General features: G+C 50.7%; 1 protein-coding gene across 1 annotated transcript in view; it reads left to right on the top strand.

The window, feature by feature from the left end:
- The window catches only part of ARHGAP35 (Rho GTPase activating protein 35), an 84169-nt gene extending 65530 nt beyond the window's left edge, over nucleotides 1-18639 (top strand). Inside the window, exons 3-6 of the mRNA XM_006868243.1 lie at nucleotides 11446-11523; nucleotides 13190-13321; nucleotides 17701-17806; nucleotides 18235-18639. Coding sequence (XP_006868305.1) covers nucleotides 11446-11523; nucleotides 13190-13321; nucleotides 17701-17806; nucleotides 18235-18592 — 674 coding nt within the window. The 3' untranslated portion in view covers nucleotides 18593-18639. The remainder of the gene's footprint in view (nucleotides 1-11445; nucleotides 11524-13189; nucleotides 13322-17700; nucleotides 17807-18234) is intronic.
- Nucleotides 18640-18878: the final 239 nt, after the last annotated feature.

The following is an 18878-nucleotide window of genomic DNA, read 5'->3' as shown; positions in this document are numbered from 1 at the left end:
TACTGAGGTAAAGGTACTGGCAGCTAGTAAGTGTTGAGCTGGGATTCAAAGCCCCCTCAGCCTCCTAGCCCTGCCCTGTTGGGACCACCAGTAAACTCTGGTTGAAATGCTTGTTCTTCCTCCATGTTAGATTTACCATAAAAAGTACCCTAATAAGCCAGTCTTGGAAGCTTGCACCCCAACTGACTTGTTTGTCCCTTGAGTCCAGAATCTTGGGTGAAAGGGGCCTGTCAGCCACTGACAAGATTGCCTCGTTTCTGTGAAGAGCCACAACCCTCCTATAGGAGCCCAGCCATATCCATGCCATGGCCCTGCCCTGCAGAAGTGACCACCCAACTCTGGAGACTTAGTGGGGAAAGGTGGAGTCAAGAGGACTGCTGGGAAGCACCTGCTCTGAGTCTCTCTCTGAGTCTCCCCCCCCTTCCCCCTCCCCCCTCTCCCTCTCTCCTTCACCCTCTCACCCTCACCAGTGTCATGACAGATAATCACGTGGTTACTAACCAAAAGGTCAGCGGCTCCATGGAATCAAAGACCTGATGATCTCTTCCCATAAAGAGTTAAAACACCAAAGCCCCTCACACTTGTTGCTGTCCAGTTGATTCTGATTGTAGACCTGTCCCCCATAGGGTTTCCGATGCTGTGATCTTTAAGGAAGCAGGATGTCTCATCTCTCTCCTGCAGATCAGCTAGTGGCTTTCAAACCATCAGCCTTTTGGTTTGCAGTCAAGTACTTGAGTGGGGGAGACTGTGCCACCAGGCCTCCTACTTAATGATGTTAACAGGGAACTGAATTCTGGCTTGATTTGGGGATGGGGAAGACCTCTGGAAAGGAGCCAGAGAACAGAGAGAAAAGTGGGATTAGCAAGAAAGGCACCGAGGAGGCAGGAGCAAGCAAGAGGGCACTGTGGGTCCTGAAAGGCCAGCCTGAGGAGGGAGGGAGTCCTGCTTGGGGTCCTGGGGGAGCAGGCACAGGGAGTCTGGGAATGCCAGACCACAGGTGATAGAGGGATTAAGGCTTCTGAGTACCAGGAATTATGGTTTCTCAGTCAGGGAAAAGTCTGAAAAGGAAGGGCCTTCCATTCATGGAGTGTTGGGAGTCAGGAGTTGGAAAGACATCCACCTCAGCCTTCACCAGTGCCTGGGCGGAACCGACCACACCTGAAGACATTCACCTCAGCCTTCCTTCACTAGTGCCTGGGCGGAACCGACCGCGCCTGAAGGAAACCTGCTATGGAGGTGGGGTTAGCATTGCATGTCAGTGGGTAGGAGAGGGGACGCCAAGGGGATGACAGTGATGAGGCTGGTAGAGAGGTTGGTGGTCCTAGTGGGGGGAGAGGCAGTGGTGGTGATGGACCGGTAGAGAAGTGACCGTTTTCCCCAGGTGCTTATTGGCACTCTTTGTCTAGCCCAGGAGACCCTTCCCTGTGGTGGCACCAGCTCCCTTCAGAGCCAGACTGCCATCACTCTGCTGAGGGCTTGCACCTCAACACCACAAAGGCTCCAGTTCTTGGCAGGAGGGGTCTCCCAGCGGCTTCTGGCTCTGCAGAGCCGGCTGCTCACCTCAACAGTGGTCATCCACTTCTCTCTCCCCCACCCCACCTTGGGCTGCCCATACAGCAGAGTGTCCAGCTAGGCTGGCTGCATTCTCTCTGCCTAGTAGGGATCTACATTTGCTTGAAATTCAGGGCAAACCAGGCCCCTGGTTTGACTCAGGGCGAAGTCCAGAAACCCTGTCTTCCCAGCACATGGCAGTCAGTACATGGGCAGCCAGCTGCAAGAGCCATCTGATGCCTCAGATGAGTGTGAGGTTGTCATCTCCTCCCCACCCCCACCCCCACCCTCTCCACTCCTCCCTCTTCATCCGGGGTTTGGGGGAGCTTTGTGGCACGGTTGAGCAGACGCTGCCCTGGGAATTCACAACACCACAGTGCCACCTTGGGGGGGCTCACAGCTGACATGGCCATCATCCTAGCGCCTTAAAGGCCGTCTGTCCTGAGAGAAAGGAGCCTGGCATTGCCAGGAGCAGATCCTGATTGACAGGGAATTACCCGTGGAGACAGATAACAAAGGGGGCAGGAGGCCAAAGCCGCCCCTCGTGTCCAAGGAATAGAAGCTCCAGGAAATCATTGCAAGCACGCCCAGAGCAGGAAGGCAGGCAGCAGAGGAATCTGAGGGCGGGGGGGGGGGGGGGGGGGGGGCACAGGGGTGTTTCATGTCACCAACAGTAGAACTTCCTCCTCAGACTAGAGCAAGGAAAGCTTCCATTGGCTGCCTTCTGAGTGGAAAGGGTCAAGTATTTCCATGGTCCAGCCTGTTTCCCCTCCACAACACAGACCACCAGTAGAGTGGACGTGAAGAAATGATGGGTGGGTCTGACTAGAGAGGGGGAAAAAGTCCTGTGGTGTTCACACCACACCGCACGGGAGGTGGTCAGGTATAACACTTAAATACATGCTCATCAGAGACATGAGGGAACCTAAGGAAACACTGCCTCCACCACTCACCCTCTGTGATAGTGCGCACATGGCAGGGCCTCGGGAGCCTCCATTTTCTTGTCTGTGAAATGAGCGTAAAAATCACGATGTCTGCCTCCAGGAATCCCGCGAGAGTTCACTGCGAGAATTCTTGGCAAGAGCTTAGAAGACTGAAGCGGGTTCATAACAAGCCCTCGGCAACTGTTGATGGTGATTTTTATCCTCATCATTATTTCAGTGTGTTAGTCATTTGACCACCACTGGTCTGTCACTTTGTTGTACGGTGGTGGTTTGTGTGTTGCTGTGATGCTGGAAACTAAATACCAGCAGGGTCCCCCAAGGTGGACAAATTTCAATGGAGCTTCCGGTCTAAGACAGACTAGGAAGGAGAGGGGAGCTACTTGTGAGTGGTTAGCCACTGAAACTTTATCACTAGTAGCAGAGCATTGTCAGGTGTAATGCCGGAAGATGAAAACATCACAAATAGTAACAAAACAATGTCAGATCCAATGCTGCAAGATTAGCCTCTCAGTTGGGAAGGCACTCCAGATACGACTGAGGCAGAGCTGCCTCCTCAAAGTAGAGGTGACTGTTATGACCTGAATGTTGTTGTTGTTGTTGTTGTTAAGTGCCGTGGAGTCGGTTCCGACTCATGACCTGAATGGAGCATACTAATCCTCAGGGTCAGCAGTTCGAAACTACCAGCTGTTCCACGTGAGAAAGAGAAGCCTTTCTGCTCCCATAAAGATTTACAGCCTTGGAAACCCCGTACAGGGTCATTGTGAGCTAGAACCAATTTGTCAGTATACAACCACCAACAACAACAACCTCTTCAGTCTGAAATTGATCAAACATGCAATCAATATGCATTGATAATTACTGGGTAATTGGAATGTGAAAGTTGGAAACAAAGGGGAAGGAGCAGTAGTTAGAAAATACGGCCTTGGGGATAGAAATGATGCCAGAGATCACATGTTAGAATTTTGCAAGACCAATGACATATTTAAAGTACCTTTCTGCAACAACATAAAAGATAACTATATATGATTGGAGGAAGACTCATAAAGCTGCGATATGCAGATGATACAACCTTGCTTGCCGAAAGTGAAGAAGACTTAAAATGTTTACTGATGAAGATCAAAGAACACAGCCTTCAGTATGGATTGCATCTCAATGTAAAAAAACAAAAATCCTCACCACTGGACCAATAAACAACATTCTTATCAACAGAGAAAAGATTGTCAAGGACTTCATTCTTCTTGGATCAACTATCAACACTCATGGAAGCAGCAGTCAAAAAATCAAACGACGTATTGCATTAGGCAAATCTTTGTTGAAGAGCAAAGATGTCAGCTTGAGGACTAAGGCGCGCCTGACCCAAGCCATGGTGTTTTCAATAACTTTATATGCATGTGAAAGCTAGGCAGTAAGTAAGGAAGACCATAGAAGAATTGATGCTTCTGAGTTATGTTGTTGGAGGAGAATATTGAAAGTGCCATGGGCTGCCAAAAGAACCAACAGATCTGTGTTGGAAGAAGTGCAGCCAGAGTGCTCCTTGGAGGCCAGGATGGTCACACTTCGTCTCTCATACTTCAGACATATTCTCAGGAGGGACCAGTCACTGGAGAAAGATACCATGTTTGGTAAGGTGGAGGGTCAGAGAAAAAGAGGAAGACCCCCAGCCTTATGGATTGGCAAAGTGGCAGCATCAATGGGCTCAAGTGTGGCAACGATAGTGAGGTCGGCCCAGGATCAGGCAGTGTTTTGTTCTGCTGTGCATAAGGTCGCTATGAGTCGGTACTAACTCGATGGCACCTGACAACAACAATAACATACACGTGGACATCACCAGATGCCATAAGCAGGAATCAAAATGACTACATCTGTGAGAAGAGACCATAGAGAGGCTCAATATCATCAGCCAAAACAAGGCCAGGGGCAGATTGTAAAACAAATCAATTGCTCATACTCAAATTCATGCTGACCTGAAGAAAATTAAAACAAGTCCACAAGAGCCAAAATATGACCTTGAGAATATCCTGCCTAAATTTAGAGACCATCTCAAGAACAGATTTGATGCAGTTGACACTAATAACCAAAAACCAGAGGAAATGTGGAATTATATCAAGAACATCAAAAAGGAAGAAAGCAAAAGGTCATTAAAAAGATGGGAAAGTCAGAAGAGACTCTGAGCATAAAGAAGCTAAAGCAAATAGAAGAAATAAGGAAGTAAAAGCTGAACAGAAAGTTTTGAAGGGCAGCTCAAGAAAACAAAGTATTATAATGAAATGTGCAAAGGTCTGGAGTTAGAAAACCAAAAGGGAAGAATATGCTCAGCATTTCTGAGACTGAAGGAACTCAAGGAAAAATTCAAGCCTCAACTTGAAATATTGAAGGACTCCATGGGCAAAATATTTAATGATGCAGAAAACAGCCAAAGAAGATGGAAGGGGAATATACTGACTGTACCAAAAATAAATGGTTTGATATTCAACTATTTAAAGAGGTAGCATATGACCAAGAACCAATGGTACTAAAGGAAGAAGGCCAAGCTGCACTGAAGGCATGGGTGAAAAATAAATCTCCAAGAATTAACGGAATACAAATTGAAATGTTTCAACAAACTGATACAGCATTGGGGGTGCTCATTCATCCATGCCAAGAAATTTGGAACCCTGGCCAACCAATTAGAAGAGATCCATATTTTTGTCCATTTCTCAGAGAGGTGACCCAGCGGAACGCGGAAATCATCAAACAATATCATTAATATCACATGCAAGTAAAATTTTGCTGAAGATCATTAAAAAATGATTGAAGCAGTACATCTACAGAGAGCTACCAGAAATTCAAGCTGGCTTCAGAAGAGGACATAGAACCAGGGATGTCATTACTAATATCAGATGGATCTTGATTGAAAGCAAAGAATACCAAAAAGATGTTTACTCATGTTTTGTTGACTTTGCAAAGGCTTTTGACTGTAGATTTTAACAAACTCTGGATAAACATTGTGAAGAATGGGTATTCCAGAACACCTCATTGTGTTCATGAGGAACCTGTGAATAGAACAAGAACTTAGACTAGAACAAGGGATATTGAATGGTTTAAAACCAGGAAAGGTGTGTGCCAGGGTTGTTGTATTCTTTCACCATACTTATTCAATCTGTATGCTGAGCAAATAATCCAAGAAGATGGATTATGTGAAGAAGAACATGACATCAGGATTAGAGAAAGACTGATTAACAGCCTGTGATAAGCAGATGATACAACCTTGCTTGCTGGAAGCAAAGATGACTTGAAATACTTACTGATGGAAATCAAAGACTACAGCCTTCAGTATGGATTGCACCTCAATGTAAAGAAAACAAAAATCCTCTGCAGCTGGACCAAATAAATGAAAAACAGAGAAAAGATTCAAGTTGTCAAAGACTTCATTTTGCTTGGATCCATAATCAATACTCATCGAGACAGCAGTCAGGAAATCAAATGACTTATTGCATTAAGCAAACCTGCTGCAAAAGACCTCTTTTAAGTGTTCAGGAGCAAAGAGGACCCAGTCCATGGTATTTTCAATAGCCTCAAGCATGTAAAAGTTGGACTATGTATAAGGAAGACCACAGAAGAATCTATGCATTTGAATTACGGATTTGGAGAAGAATATTACAAGTACCATGGACTGCCCCAACAAGATGGATTGGCCAAGTGGCAGCATTGATGGACTCAAGCGTGGCAACAGTAATGAGGTTGGCCCAGGATCGGGCAGTGTTTCGTTCTGCTGTGCATAAGGTTGCTATGGGTCAGTACCAACTCAATGGCACCTAACAACAACGTGGACTGCCAGAAGAACAAACAATTCTGTCTTGGACGACGTCAGCCAGAATGCTCCTTGGAAACCAGTTTGGCCAGACTTTGTCTCTCAAGTCTTCAGACATGCTATCAGGAAGGACCAGTCCCTGGAGGACATCATGCCTGGTAAATTGGAGGGTCATCAAAAAAGAGGAGGACTCCCAAGGAGATCGATTAATACAGTGGCAGCAGCAATGGGCTCAAACATAGCATTTGAGGAAGGAAGTGTTTTGTTCTGTTACGCATCGAGTCACTGTGAGTCAGAACTGCTGGAGGACACCTGACAATAACAACAAAGTAATCTGTGGCCCTGCTTGCTTTTATGCATGTCTTTGCTCCTGATCCTCACTGCCTGTCCATTAGTGGTATCAATAAGGAACCCAAGCCTCTTAGGGCTATCATGATCTGCCCTCAGCCCTCCGGTTAGCAGAGTCAGGGCCAGAAGGGAGGTCCCTCTGGTGCCCCAGCTCATGCCATGCACATTTTCTCAGTTACCTCTGCCTACAGGCAATCACAGCTTTGGAGGGGTGTGCAAAGTGGCAACAAAGGAGCTAGTAGCTGGTGTCAGAATAAGCTTTGCAGGGTTATCTCATGTGTACTTCACAGCACTCTAAGAAAGTAGATGGCAATCCAGTGTCCCCTTAAAAGATAGCAGGGCTGGATTCGAATTCATGTCTCCCTGATAGCACAACCTGGGCTCCCAGCCAGTGGAAGCCCCGAGCTAACTGCGGTACTGAGAGGGAGATGGAGGCGCCAGGAGGTTACCCATGTTTCCGGGCTCTGAAAGAGCTTGTGATGGTCACCTGAGCACTCTCCTACCCGCCAGGAGACTGAAGCCTGGTCTTCAAAAGACAAGAGGCAGGCTCTGCATGCACCATGGTCATCTAGAGTTTACATCCATACACTGTGGGTGTTTTGTATGCTTTGTCTGTAGACACAGGCGCTCTATGTGGATACACTGTGGACACTATGTATGTAGATACCTCAGCCTTATATAGATATACTGTGGGTGGTCTGTAGATGTGTTGAGGGCGTTATCCAAAGAGGAGAGGGGTTCTTTTCTTCCAGAGGGGCCCTCCTCCCCTGGAAGACCATTTGACTTTTCAGTTTAAAAGACTTGCAGTGTTCCCTGAGTTTGGCACCCCTCTGGCCTTAGCTACTGGAACCTTACCTCTTGGACTATGAGAGAAAGAAGGTGATGGTCCAGGGAGAGAAGTGGGTTCTGCCTCAGAAAAGCAGTGGGCCAGGGCTGCCCCGAGTTGAGCGGCGTTTGTGGTAGACTGTGCTATACCACTGGCAGCGCCCACAGAAGTCGCTGCAAGAACTAAAGTGCTGAGTTTTTATATCTAAATATAGAAAGTAACAAATAAGCAAATCAGAGTTTGTCTTGTTGAAAACTTGATGTGCTGCTGCTGGAAAGGAAACTCAGGAGGCGAACACGTGAGGATGCCTGACTGACCCAGGTGGCCTTGGGAAAACAGGCTTCTGGGCAGTAACGCTGGAGTGGGGCCCAGGAACCAGAACCACAGCCACCAGTCACCTTCCAGGGGCAGGAGGCGAGACAGTTTCCCTCTGGTTTCCCAGCTCCAGCGGTCGCCCGCCTGCCCAGCTTCTTGCTACACCTTCTGACAAGTCCATGGGCTTCCCACAGACACTGAGGTTGGCCACCGCAGCTTTGGTGGGGCACCAGAGAAGCAGGATGTGCCCAACCCCAGCCCACAGAGAGGACTCCACCAGCACTGTGCTGAGCTATGCAGACAGTTTGCGGAGACTGAGAGGGAAAGCTTTGGGGCTCTTCTCCCTTGATGATCTTAGGGTTCTTTATTTCTGGACTGTAAGATTAACCACTTCCCCGTTTTTGTTACAAAACTTCCATCTTGACAATTTTGAGAGTTGCAGTTAGTCATAACAGTTCCTCATTATTGAATCATTAGAATCTTTTCCCCATCTCTTTTAACCAGACCCATCTAGACAAGATGAAAACTATTCAGTGGGGACTCTTTCTTTCCCCACACACTATTAAACTAAACTCCCCCTTGAACTCTTATAAGCCAGTCACTTCGTGCCTTTATCACCCCCTCATTTTAGGTTGTTGTTGTTAAGTGCCGTCGAGTCGGTTCCAACCCATAGTGACCCTGTACAGGGTTTCTGAGGGTGTAAATCTTTACGGGAGTAGAAAGCCTCATCTTTCTCCCGCGGAGCAGCTGGTAGTTTCGAACCGCTGACCTTAAGGTTCGCAGCCCGATTCGTAACCACTACGCTACCAGAGCTCCTTTTAGGTAGCCAGTGTCTAAATTGCCCATCCCTATCTATCCTGAGTACAGAGGAATTAGCATTGATACTTGATGTGAAGACTCCTTCCCCCTCTCTGTGGTATTTAGAGTTACTACCTCTACCACCACCTCCATGAGTAATGAGTATAGGTCAAGTTCATCAAATTGTAGCAATTTACCCTCGGTTCCTTTATCAAAATTTGTTTTGTTCTTTTTTTTTTTCTTCCTCTAGTCGAGTTCTGCTTATCAAGGCTATAGGTCAAATGGGTCCTATCTGCAAGTCTGGGTGTTCTTGTACATCTCCTCTCACTTCATATCAGCTGGATGCTTCACTCTCAGCTCTAGACCTCTGTGGCTATGTCCTTGTCCATAGGCTCAGGTGTCCCTAGGTCTCATCACACTTTGGACCAACCAGCCCTTCTTCTTCTCTCTCTCATCTCCAGGTCCACGAGAGTCTGTGGAACATGGTTGAACTCAGCCCATTTCTTCTTTGCTGCCTTTATCCCTCTTCCACTCACCAGTAGACCAACATGGGCACCAGCAAGTTTATTTACATGCCTGCTTATGTGTTCCCTTTGCATTTCAGTCTTAGAGGGAGGCTTGTCCTGAAGGAACTTGATTGCTTGCCTTGATGGCTTACCAGTGAACAACTTGCTTATTCTTGTAGTAGCCAGTCATGCTGCCATTTTGTTTTGCGTTTTACCTGATGATCTTTTCTTTGAAGATGTACCTTCTGTCACTCTAGCTGATCCAGGCTGGTCTCCTTGTCCCTTCTAGTGGGAATGTCCCACCTCAGAAGGTTCTAGATGGGGATCGGGATTCCACCTAAGGTCCTATACACTGCAAAGGCTCCGCAGGAGGTCTGTTTCACTAGGCAAGTTCTAGAACCCCTTTTAGGTATTCCAAGCAAATATGAATCCTTTAAACAGAATCTTGGACAGATGGGTATCTGTTGAGGGGGTAGTTCAGAAGCTATAGCCCATTCCAATAAATGACAGCTGTCACTAGTAATTAGTTTATATATAGGCATTCCCCAAGTAACTTAGTCCAACCTGTAGTTATGAACAACCCCAAGCGTATTATATTCAAAATTGAAAGTATATACACTAGTTGATAATAACAGCAAACAGACACTACTTTGCCACGCACTTCAGAGCATTATTATCATTACTGTTTCGTATGTTAAAGATGTGGTATATCTGCACGTGTTTCTTTAATGTGTTTTATGCGTAGAAAAGTACAGTAGATGCTATGACAAATATTGGACTACCTATCCGTAGATACGAGAACCATACCTAACTTTCGACTTGTGTACAAATTTGACGTAGAGGCAGATTTAGGAATGTCAGCGCATTCGTGATCAGGACTGCGTGTATAGAGGCACGTTGCCATCCTGTAATTTCCATTCTAGCTGTGTTCCCTAGAGTCATGAAAAGCAAGACTAGTCTCAAGGCAGTTATTCAGCTATTTGAAGATAGCTCTCAGAGCTTTTTTCTTGTTCTGTCCCCAAAGATTCACTTAAATGAGAAGAGACTTGAAACCAGTAGGGCTTCTACCAAAAAAAGCAAGAAAAGGGATCAGTTAGCTGAGAGCCAGCTCTGGTGTGGGTCTTTGGAAGTTTCTGGTACTTATGGCTGTTACTGAGATGCCAGGTTGTAGCTTTCTCAGCGGGTGCCTTGGGGGAGGTGCATAGTCACAATGGGTGGGTGTCACTTGGTGAGAACCCTTGACTTCCTACTGGCAGATGTGAGCCAGAGTCATCCTGCAGTATTTGAATGTGCTGGGCTGGTGGCTGCCCCCTGGCGGGCTGCTCCAGGAATCTGCCACACTGCTCGGCCTGGGCTCCATGGCCAGTCTCCTTCTCACCTGTGTGGTCTGTTTTCTGGTTTGGGTATTTACTTGGAGTCTAATTTGTGGCTGGACTTGTGGTGTGGTGCTTGTAGGATCAACACTGGACTGCAAACCACAGGTCGGCAGTTCAAACCCACCAGCTGCTTCTCAGAAACCCTATACCGGGTCACTATGATTTGGAACAAACTCGACAGGACTTAGAGAACAGAAAAAAATTATGGCTGGGTGAATTATGCTGGACCAAGCAAATGATACGAGAAACTTGCGCCGTGGTGTTTTATAAGGTTTATTCGTAAAATAAACCACATGTCCAGGTGACAGGCTACCCAAGGCCAGTGATGGCCTGCTGCTCCTGAGCTGGCCTCATGCTCTCACGTGGTGCTGAGGCAGCCTTTGTTGCTGTTGAGTCCATTCTGACACATAGTGATCCTGTATAGGGTTTCCGAGGAGTGGCTGGTGAGTTTGAACCTCTTACCTTGTGGTTCAAACAGACCTTACAGTCGAGTGCTTATCCTGAGGTGCCACATGAGGACTCCAGGTGGCCTTTAGGGGACCCAGCAACCAGTAGCCGTCAAGTCCATTCCATTCCAGACTCTAGGGCAGTGGGATTGCTGCCCCCATATGGTTTCTTTATGGGAGCAGATGGCTTGATCTTCCCCTGCAGAGCAAATGGTGGGCTCAGACTGTGGACCTGTGGTTAGCAGCCACCACCATCTCACCCACTGCTCCATTAGGGTTCCGGAAGTCAAAGCACAGTGCTGTGCCCATCTTGTTTTTAAAGACGTCAAAATGAAGACCCAAGTTACTTTGAGCTGATATTACTAAAAAGCATGGATTTTACATTTGTTTGAAGTTAAAAATCAAGTGTGTGACTCATGGCCCTGTTCCTGTCTGGAGGGGAGGGGCCTAGTGGGATCTCCCCAGCTTTCCCTGAAGTCTGGGCCTCCTGGCTCTGCAGTCTCCACTTCCTGGGGCTAAGTCAGCTGCCTCTTCTTTTCCCTCAGGATTGAGCACCGAGGGCATCTACCGTGTCAGTGGGAACAAGTCGGAGATGGAGAGCCTCCAGAGACAGTTTGATCAAGGTAAGGCCTACAGACCTGGCGTCTGGACCACGGGGGCTTCTAGAAGGTTTCTGCCACCCACAGACCTGCAGCCAGTTGTGAAGGTCACTCCCAGCCTCAGCCCCTGCCTCCACTGGCCCTCACAGCCCTGTAGGCTCGCTGACTGTGAGAACGACTTATAGAATTCACCTGTACTCACAGTTACCCATTTACTATATAAGCAGCAAGGCCCCGCCCATAGTGATGGGTCAGCACAGTCTGGTACAGGTGCCTCCGTGAGGCTCCCAGTGTGCTGAATTAGGTGGGTATCCCCACCAATCCAGATCCCCTCATCACAGGGACCACAGCAGATAGGCATGACGGGAGCCTGCAGGGCCTGTGTGTGTCCACTCGTGTGAGCCTGGTGACTGCCTTCACTGCTCAGACTGCTTTCAAAACCCAGTGACAGAGCAGACGGACACTCATCAGCCTAACCTTGCTGGTCACTGTGCCATGGAGATAGGGAGCAGCCCCTGGCACTGGCCAACTGCCCACGCCGCGAACTCCAAGCAGAGTTCCTGATTACTCAGGCCCAGGCTTCTCACCACCAAAGAACCCTGCTTTCCGTAGGCTGGACCATGCAGATGCCAGTCTCGGGCACGTGGTATTGAAGTTGGATGAGATTGTAATCCTGTTGTGCCAGGCCACGGGAGTTCTCTCATGCCTGACTTCCCTCCTATGAGACCCTCATACATGCAGAGCAAACCCTGGGCTCGTTCTGTGATCAGATTTCCAAAGTTCCACGCTTGTGAGTTGGGTAGCTCTTGACAAGGGCTGCTTTCTCTCTCTTAAGCTCGGCTGGCTTAGAAAGCCATACCGTCAAGCTTAGTGTACCCGGAACTCCCTCTTAGGACCAACCGCACAGGGGATGAGAAGCCACCACTACTAGTGAGCCAGAGCATTTAAAGTCCCCAGGTGTCAGGTGATCTTGAACCCAAGGTAGGGCCCAACTCATTGTGGAGCTGGGGAGACAAAGCCAGTCAGGAGTCAGTAGACCCTGAAGTTTGCAGAACAAGGCCAGTTGCCCAAGCACCTGCCACGCACTCAGTCCATCTCAGAGAAGGGCAGAAAGCGCAGCGTCAAATGAGGGAAGAGTCACATGCCTAGCAGTGCAAGAATCTGGAACACCGTATGTCCCTCCACCAAATGGACATGGACTGATGGTTTCTTAAGAGCCAGGAACATAACCAAGTGTGAAAGAAAATAAGGGACCCAGGTAACAGGGGTGATTCTGGGGGCCAGCTGGAGAAAGGAGGGAGGGAGGCCTTCACCCTTGCAGCACAGAAACCCGAAGTTCAGGGTGTGGGTGCCTTTTGTGAAGCCCACCCTAAGAAGCCAGTTGACCCTCTAAGAAAGGGAGTGAGGGATATGTAGCTCCACATCGAAGTCAGACAGGGAGGCTGGACAGAAGCAAGAAGTGGAGTGAGGGAGTACATCACCTTGCCCAAAGGGCAGTGAACAGCACACTGCAGGGCCTTGGCAGGAAGCATGGGTGTGGGCTTGTCCAGGAATCTCGTGACATCCGGGGCTACCACCTGTTGTGATCTGAGTCCCTGCCAAGGTGCCAGGACGGCCTCTATGACCGCCCCAAGCCTGCCTCTCGCCGTAACCCAGCTGGGATTGGCCTCACGCTCCCTACTTCTTTCAGACCACAACTTGGACTTGGCTGAGAAAGACTTCACCGTGAACACTGTGGCTGGTGCCATGAAGAGTTTTTTCTCAGAACTACCAGATCCCTTGGTCCCGTACAGCATGCAGATCGACTTGGTGGAGGCGCACAGTGAGTCCTGACCTCCCCCATGTGCAGGGAACTGCCAGGTCTCCCAACAACTGCACTGGCTCAAAGTCTGTCTTAGCGTCAGACTTGGCCCTGAATCCTGCTCCTCTCCTGCCTCCCGGAGCCCAGCCATGCTGACTCTTGGTACACCCCCTTTTGGGCTTCAGGAGTAAGATTCTGTGTAGGAAAGTGTCAGAGGCCTGTTCCCGTTCCTCACTCCCCTCTTCCACATCTCTGGGCATCAGAAACCAGAATCTGGGGGCTGGGGGCGTCAGTGGCACGAGTCCACAGGAGCTGCAGCAGTTTGCTGGTGTTTATCCCACGTGGGCCATCTGCCTGCCTGGTGGCTGTCTCCACCCTAGCTTGCGTCTCTCAGGAAGCATTTGTCCTCTCAGATGTGGGGTCACGCCATCTCTGCTGAGCCACCAGGTGTGAGGCAGAGGGCTGTGTGGGAGCACATGTTCCTGCCGGAACAGCCCAGAACTGCCTGGCCATCTTTTTCCACTGCCCTCAGAGGTAGGGACAGTATGGGCTTCTCCACTCACCCTGTCACCCAGGAGGTCCTCCCCTAGGTTGACCTAGATGTGAAATACAGAGGATACTGCTATCTGGAGCCAGCATTCTGTCTCAGGACGGGACTGAGGGTGGGACGGAGGAGTGGACGGCTTGGTACCCAGCTTGCTGAAATCCTGGGGATTCCTAGCAGCATTTGTCTTGACTTGGTGCCATCTAGAGGCTTGTTGCATCCCTGCACCCAGTAGAATCCCATTGTTTGGGGGCGGGGGAGCTGCTGACATAGCATATTTTTGTTTCTGGAGTGAAGAGGGGCAGGAGGGAGACTGGTATTGATGGGGAAATCAGCTGCCCTTCCTATAGCCGCTTCCGTGGCTGAGGAGGGAGCTTCTTGCTCTTGCAGCTGCCTGGGAAAGGGTGGAAGTTTTCTGTTTCCTCTTCCCATTGTGTCTGTGTGCCCCCAGCCAGTCAGCAAGGCTGCATCTTGAACCTGGAAGAAGGGGGGAGGGGTGGAAGTTGCTGGCATGGCACCACTCTTGGTGACCAGATAGCTGAGTAAGGTGGGGCTGGGGGTGTCATTGGGAGATGCCCCCTTCCAGGTGGGCAAAGTTCATGCTCACTGGCACAATGAAGGGAGGATTCCCTGCTGGGCTGGGTTTCCATGGCAACATCAACTTGTCCAGCTCTTTCCACTCACCGCATAAGAGCTGTTGTTGTCTCTGTGTGTTCAGGCCTAGGAGCTACTTTCAAATCCCACCACAACACAAACATCAAGGTCATCATTAAATCCTTTTGGCCACTCCCGAATCTCTCAATAGTGAGCATTTCTAAAACATGCCCTCAGAGTGCCAGGGGCTGAGGCTTGGAGAGGGGGTCACAGCTCGCCTGGTCTGCCCGACAGAATGCAGCCTGCTGGACTGGAAGGATGGGAAATGCCGGGAGGAAGGAGCCAGGTGGAGGGCTGCACGGAGGTGGTGGCACAAGGTCTCGGGAGGTCCCAGGTCATCATGCCACACACCTCACCCAGCATCTTCCAGGGGTCTCCCCCTTATTCTTCTCTGTGTGTCCTCTGTCTCACAACACCTCCTGTGAGGAGTCCTCCTGTCTTAAGTCGCCTGACAGGTCGACGCCCCTGTGCTGTATGGTAGGCTGTCTGATGGGCATCAGGGCTGGTTCCCACCCTCCTTCCATCCAAATGTCAAAGAGCCACATGACCCACACAAGGCTTCTAGGGGACAAGACGACCCAGGACTTGAGACTGGATGGCAGACTTGTCAAGGTCACCATAGTGTGGGGTACCTGCTGACATAACTCTGGGACCACCGTCCTCTCGTCTGTCCAACTGGCCACTTAGGGAATGAGGTGTGACCCTCACCTCCTGGGAGGGTGAGAGCAAGTGACCCGCCATGATAAGGACCCCACCTCTCAGAGCTAACCCTGGGCCCCTGTGGTCAGTCCATTCAAGGACTAACTGGACTTAGACACTGCTGGCAGTGCCTTGAGCCAGGAGTGTCTCCTAGGTGGTCCAAGACCCTTCAGACCTTTCCTATGAGTTTGGTTATCCAGCAGCCGTGTCCTGCCAGAGCTCGGACACCAGTGCTTGTCCCTCTGTTCCCTTGTCCATCTTTGCTTAGTGCTGCTCCAAGGGTCCCTCCCACTGTGATGCCAGTGGCCTCTGGCTGTTACCTCTCTTCCTCCTGACTTCCTGGAGGTCTCAGTGGCTCTTAGTCACCTGGTCTGTGTCCAGGCTCTGTCTGGGCTCAGCTGGCCTTGAGACCTTCAGGGTGTGTGAGCTGCTGCAGCCTGGGGCCCCACAGAGGCCTCGGTGTTGGAGCAGAGTGATGATGGGAGGGGATGTGGGTGAGTGGTCCCATCCCATCTGCCCCCACTATCCTGTGTCCATAGCTCTACCTCATGAGCTCAGCCGTGAGAGGGTTCTGCCAACACTCTGGCACCGTCAGATGCCCTCACTGTTGTGAAAAGCCTGCAGTGTGCACAGGTGTGGTGCTTGAGAGAGGCCATGTGTGGGGTTGGGTCCACGGGCATCTGCAGGACTGGCCAAGGTTTGGGACCCAGCTTTACCCTGGGAGCATTCCCGAGGCTCTCCTTGACGACCATCCTCCTCAGCCCTGGGTCTGGTTGCTCCTCAACATCTGCTCCCTGGTAAACAGCGTAGCAAGGAGAGTGCCCACAGAGGGCCTCTTTGCCCCCCCTCTTCCCCCCCCCCCCCCCCACGCAGCAGGACTGTTGATTGTTGATTGTTTTTTTTTTTTTAAGTAAACTTTCACTTACAACAGTGAAGGACTGTGCCTTGGAGATGTGGTGTGGGCCACCAGCCAGTTGGCGCCAACTCATGCCAACCCCACACACCAGGGAACAGAACACTACCTGGTCCTGCACCGGCCCCCTAGTTGGTTTCGATCCCTTGGATACGTTTTGGGAATGAATCACCAGGCCTTTCTTCCTAGTTGGTCTTAGTGTGACAGCTCCGTGTAGACCTGTCGAGCATCATAGCCGTGCGTGAGGGGCTCACGTAGAGGCACAAATCCCACCACTGGCCTTCCTTTATATAGATCTTAGGTTCCAAAAATTAAATAGATCTTAGATTCCAAAAATTAGAGCTGCTAACGGCCTCACAAGGAGCCCTGGTCGGTTAAGCAAACCATAATGCCAATCATGCAAGGTCCAGTTAGAGCCCACAAGGTCAGCAGTTCAAATCCATCAGTTGCCAATTGGGAGAATGAAATCTCCCTCCCAGCCACACCCAGAACACCTACCCAGCCAGGCTCAGACCAGCTCCCCGAATGGGCCCAGCAGGCACTTCACCTGCTGCAGAGGCCAGGGGCTTCCTCAGACATTTGGGGTTGTCCATGAGCCTCCGGAAACCATTGAAGAATTGTCCAAGTCTGTAGAGACGGCTCACCATTTTCATTCATCTCGAAGGAGCCCACATCTCCAAAGCAGTGGGAAACTAAAGCGTCCTCCTTCCTTCCATGGGGTCTGTTTCTGTTTCATTTTGTCTTTTACTGCGACTGAGACGTTGAGTCATGCAGACCTTCTCGTTCACATCAGCCCCTGAGACAGTTCAGTGTTCAAGGCCGACCTGCTGTTCTAGTGTCGCTGAACTGCTCTCGGGTTTGCAGACAACTTCAGGGCCTGTTTTTGGTTCCGTTTGAGGCCTTTCTGAGCCTGGGGTCTAAGCAACGGCCTTTAATATCCTTCGATACCCAGAGAAAACTCAGTTGTGTACTGTCTGCCTCCCCAGCCTGGCTGGTTCTCCTGAGGTGGCCAGGACCCAGAGTGGGGGCTGGCGGGGCGGGGGGGGCCGGAGCACACAGAGCCCCTAGGAGACAGGGCCCGGCTCCCCACTCTCAGCTTGTTGGTCCGTCACCTCAGGCAACCCAATGCCGTAGGGTCCCGTCCTCGTCTGTAGGTCAGTGGGCCTTAACTGTACCTGGCCTGTTTGGTGATAGCTCACTGCCCATCCATTAGGATTCTACAAAGGCCGTGTGGGGAGGGGTGCCCAGAATCCCCCAGCCCATTCAATGGGGGGGGTTTCTGCAGTGTCCCTGGACTCTCAGAAAGGACAGAGCCTTAGACAGCCTGCTGGCCTGGTGGGTGGATGGCCACACTCCCCATCTGCTCAGGAAGTAGGCAGTGTTTGCCATTGGAATTCTGTCTCCAAGGGCAACCAGTTCTTTATGGTGGAGTCCTCCCGAAGCCCCCCATGCACAGTGTTCCCCTTCACCAGGGCAGAGGTGGGCTATGTGTAACGCTTCATGGAGAACACATGTGCCCACCAGGGTCCCCACGCCTGCTTTCAGCCACCAGCCCTAACAGGATACACTTTGGGCCTTTTCTCTCCACAGAAATCAATGACCGGGAGCAGAAGTTGCACGCCCTCAAGGAGGTACTCAAGAAATTTCCAAAGGAAAACCATGAGGTCTTCAAATACGTCATCTCTCACCTGAACAAGTATGTGGCTTAGTTTCGGGTTGGGTGTCAGAGTCAGTAAAGGACAGTCAGTCACCTGTGACTCAGTCCAGTCTGGTGCAGTCTGGTGCCGAGTGGCCACGTGGCTCAGTGGATAGAGGTCCTGTAGCTGTAGGCCGGGTATGTCCGGTGGGGAGGTGGTCAGTGTTCAGAGACTCTCCTCTAACCCATCAGGCTAACAGAAGGTCTCAGATCCTCTGGTTGGGAGGGATGCTTTTAGACCCTGTCCTTGACCCCAAACACAAAAGAGCTCCCCAAGTCATCTGTCCAGTATCAGTGTGTCTCAGCAGGTGTGTCACAGGGCACGGAGCTGAGCGAGACAAGAGGCTTTACGTGAGCACAGCCCCCTTACCCTCCCGACAATGGTGGGGCTAGTGAGGGCATTGACCAGGCCTTGGGTGTCACTGCAGGGTCAGCCACAACAACAAGGTGAATCTCATGACCAGCGAGAACCTCTCCATCTGCTTCTGGCCCACGCTGATGCGGCCCGACTTCAGCACCATGGACGCCCTCACGGCCACACGCACCTACCAGACAATCATTGAACTCTTCATCCAGCAGTGCCCCTTCTTCTTCTACAATCGGCCCATCAGTGAGCCCCCCGGCGCCACGCCCAGCTCCCCTTCTGCCGTGGCTGCCACTGTCCCCTTCCTCACCTCCACGCCCATCACCACGCAGTCGTCACCCCCCCAGTCTCCCCCACCCACCCCTCAGTCTCCACTGCAGCCACTCCTGTCCTCGCAGCTCCAAGCTGAGCACACGCTGTGAGCCGCTGGGCCGGGCTGCACGGAGCACCGCTCTTTTCTCCAGCGGGGGTCCTTCCCTCACCTTCCGGAGACCTCCAGAGCACGGCAGCACTGCCAAGGTCTGAACAGGCGGGACTACCTGGCCTGAGCTGCATGCAGGCCACCCCACCCCGGGGACCTGACCTTTGACCCTGAACCCCTTGGAGTCTGAGGGCTGAGCGAGTGAGGTAGCAGCTCAAGACCTCACCCACTGTACAGAACCCTAGTGTGGACCAGCGCTTCCCCATTTTGTCTGCTCCCCTCCTGTG

The sequence above is a fragment of the Chrysochloris asiatica genome, unplaced genomic scaffold (assembly GCF_000296735.1).
Source record: "Chrysochloris asiatica unplaced genomic scaffold, ChrAsi1.0 scaffold00116, whole genome shotgun sequence".
Taxonomy (NCBI): domain Eukaryota; kingdom Metazoa; phylum Chordata; class Mammalia; order Afrosoricida; family Chrysochloridae; genus Chrysochloris; species Chrysochloris asiatica.
The sequence above is the reverse complement of the archived record's forward strand: the minus strand, read 5'-3'. Positions and strand labels throughout refer to the sequence as shown.